Source organism: Eimeria tenella, genomic scaffold, assembly GCF_000499545.2.
Source record: "Eimeria tenella Houghton genomic scaffold, Eth_scaff3283, whole genome shotgun sequence".
Taxonomy (NCBI): domain Eukaryota; phylum Apicomplexa; class Conoidasida; order Eucoccidiorida; family Eimeriidae; genus Eimeria; species Eimeria tenella.
The window spans coordinates 1-1,251 of NW_013544339.1; the positions used below are offsets into that span (position 1 = coordinate 1).

Here is a 1,251-nt window from a genome sequence, read left to right on the forward strand (position 1 = left end):
TGCTGCTGCAGGCCCTCAAAAATGAAATTCGCCACTGGAGCCGCGTGGCGGGGCCCCCCCTCTGCAGCTCAGGGGGGCCCCCGGGGCCCAAGGGGGGCCCCCCGGGGCTGCAGAGGGGGGCCCGGGCTGCTGGCTGTCCCTCCTTGGGAGCCCCCGAGGGCCCCCCCAGCCGCGCGGGCTCTGGGGGCCCCCCGGGGGGACTCCCAGAGACAGGGGGCCCCCAAGGAACAGCTTCTAGGGGGGCCCCTGTCTCTGTTGAAATGTGGCTGCCCAGCAGCCCCAGGGGCCCCGGGGGCCCCTGGGCCCCCAAAGAGGGGCCCCCCGGCTCTCAAAATGACTTTGTGACCCCCGTGGGGGCCCCCGAGGAGGCCCCTCTGCGGGCCCCCGAGGGCACTGGGGGCCCCCTGGGGGGCCCCCATCTGCAGCCTTTACCCCTGGAAAGGGGGGCCCCTCTGCTGCTTTTGGGTACTCAAGAAAAGCAAAAGGGGAGAAGCCCCCTGCTGGGCTCAAAGGAGACAGGACCACAGACCCCCGAGCAAGAAGTAAAGGGGAGGGGGCCCCCCAGGGGGGCCCCCACGGGGGCCCCCACAGAGGGGCCCCCGGGGGCCCCCACAGGGGCCCCCACAGGGACCCCAAAGAAGACCCAAGATGGCGTTGCTGCTGTTCTTGCTGCTGTCCGGCGTGCCCGGTGAGCCCCGGAGGCATCAAGGGTTTAGGGTTTAGGGTTTAGGGTTTAGAATTTGGAGTTGATAGCTTGTCTCCGGTCCAGTATTTGGTGGTTTCGTCTTAAGAGTGAAGCAGACGCTGCGGAATAAGGGACCTAAAGTTCAGGGCTAGGGTTTGGGGTTTAGGGTTTAGGGTTTAGGGTTTAGGGTTTAGGGTTTGTGCGGGCTCAGCTCTGAGCGGAGTCTCGTGGCCCCGCCCCAAATAGACTCCGAGACTGAAAACATAATTAATCTTTCTTTTAAGGGTACAGAAAAGGGAATGGATTTAAATACTTTTAGAGACAAAGTTGTGGGGCCCCTCCTGGGCTTGGGGCCCTTCTTAGCAGGTCAGCAAATCACACACACCCATACAAAGGGGCCCCTCAGGGGCCCCCAGAGGGGCCCCAGAGGGGCCCCACAGGGCCCCCCACAGGAACCCCCACAGGGGCCCCCACAGGGGCCCCTCGAGGGGCCCCACAGGAACCCGCACAGGGGCCCCACAGGGGCCCCACAGGGGCCCCACAAGGGCCTTACTAAGGGCTTCACT

The 1,251-nt window shown here is 65.5% G+C and overlaps 1 protein-coding gene across 1 annotated transcript; it reads left to right on the forward strand.

Moving 5' to 3' along the window:
- Nucleotides 1-260: 260 nt before the first annotated feature.
- Nucleotides 261-837, forward strand: ETH_00036805 (uncharacterized protein; the record flags this gene model as incomplete). The annotated part of the gene is made up of 2 exons (XM_013379477.1): nt 261-688; nt 792-837. The coding sequence occupies 2 exons, from the start codon at nt 261-263 to the stop codon at nt 835-837; spliced, it is 474 nt and encodes a 157-aa protein (XP_013234931.1).
- Between the last annotated feature and the right edge of the window lie 414 nt (nt 838-1,251).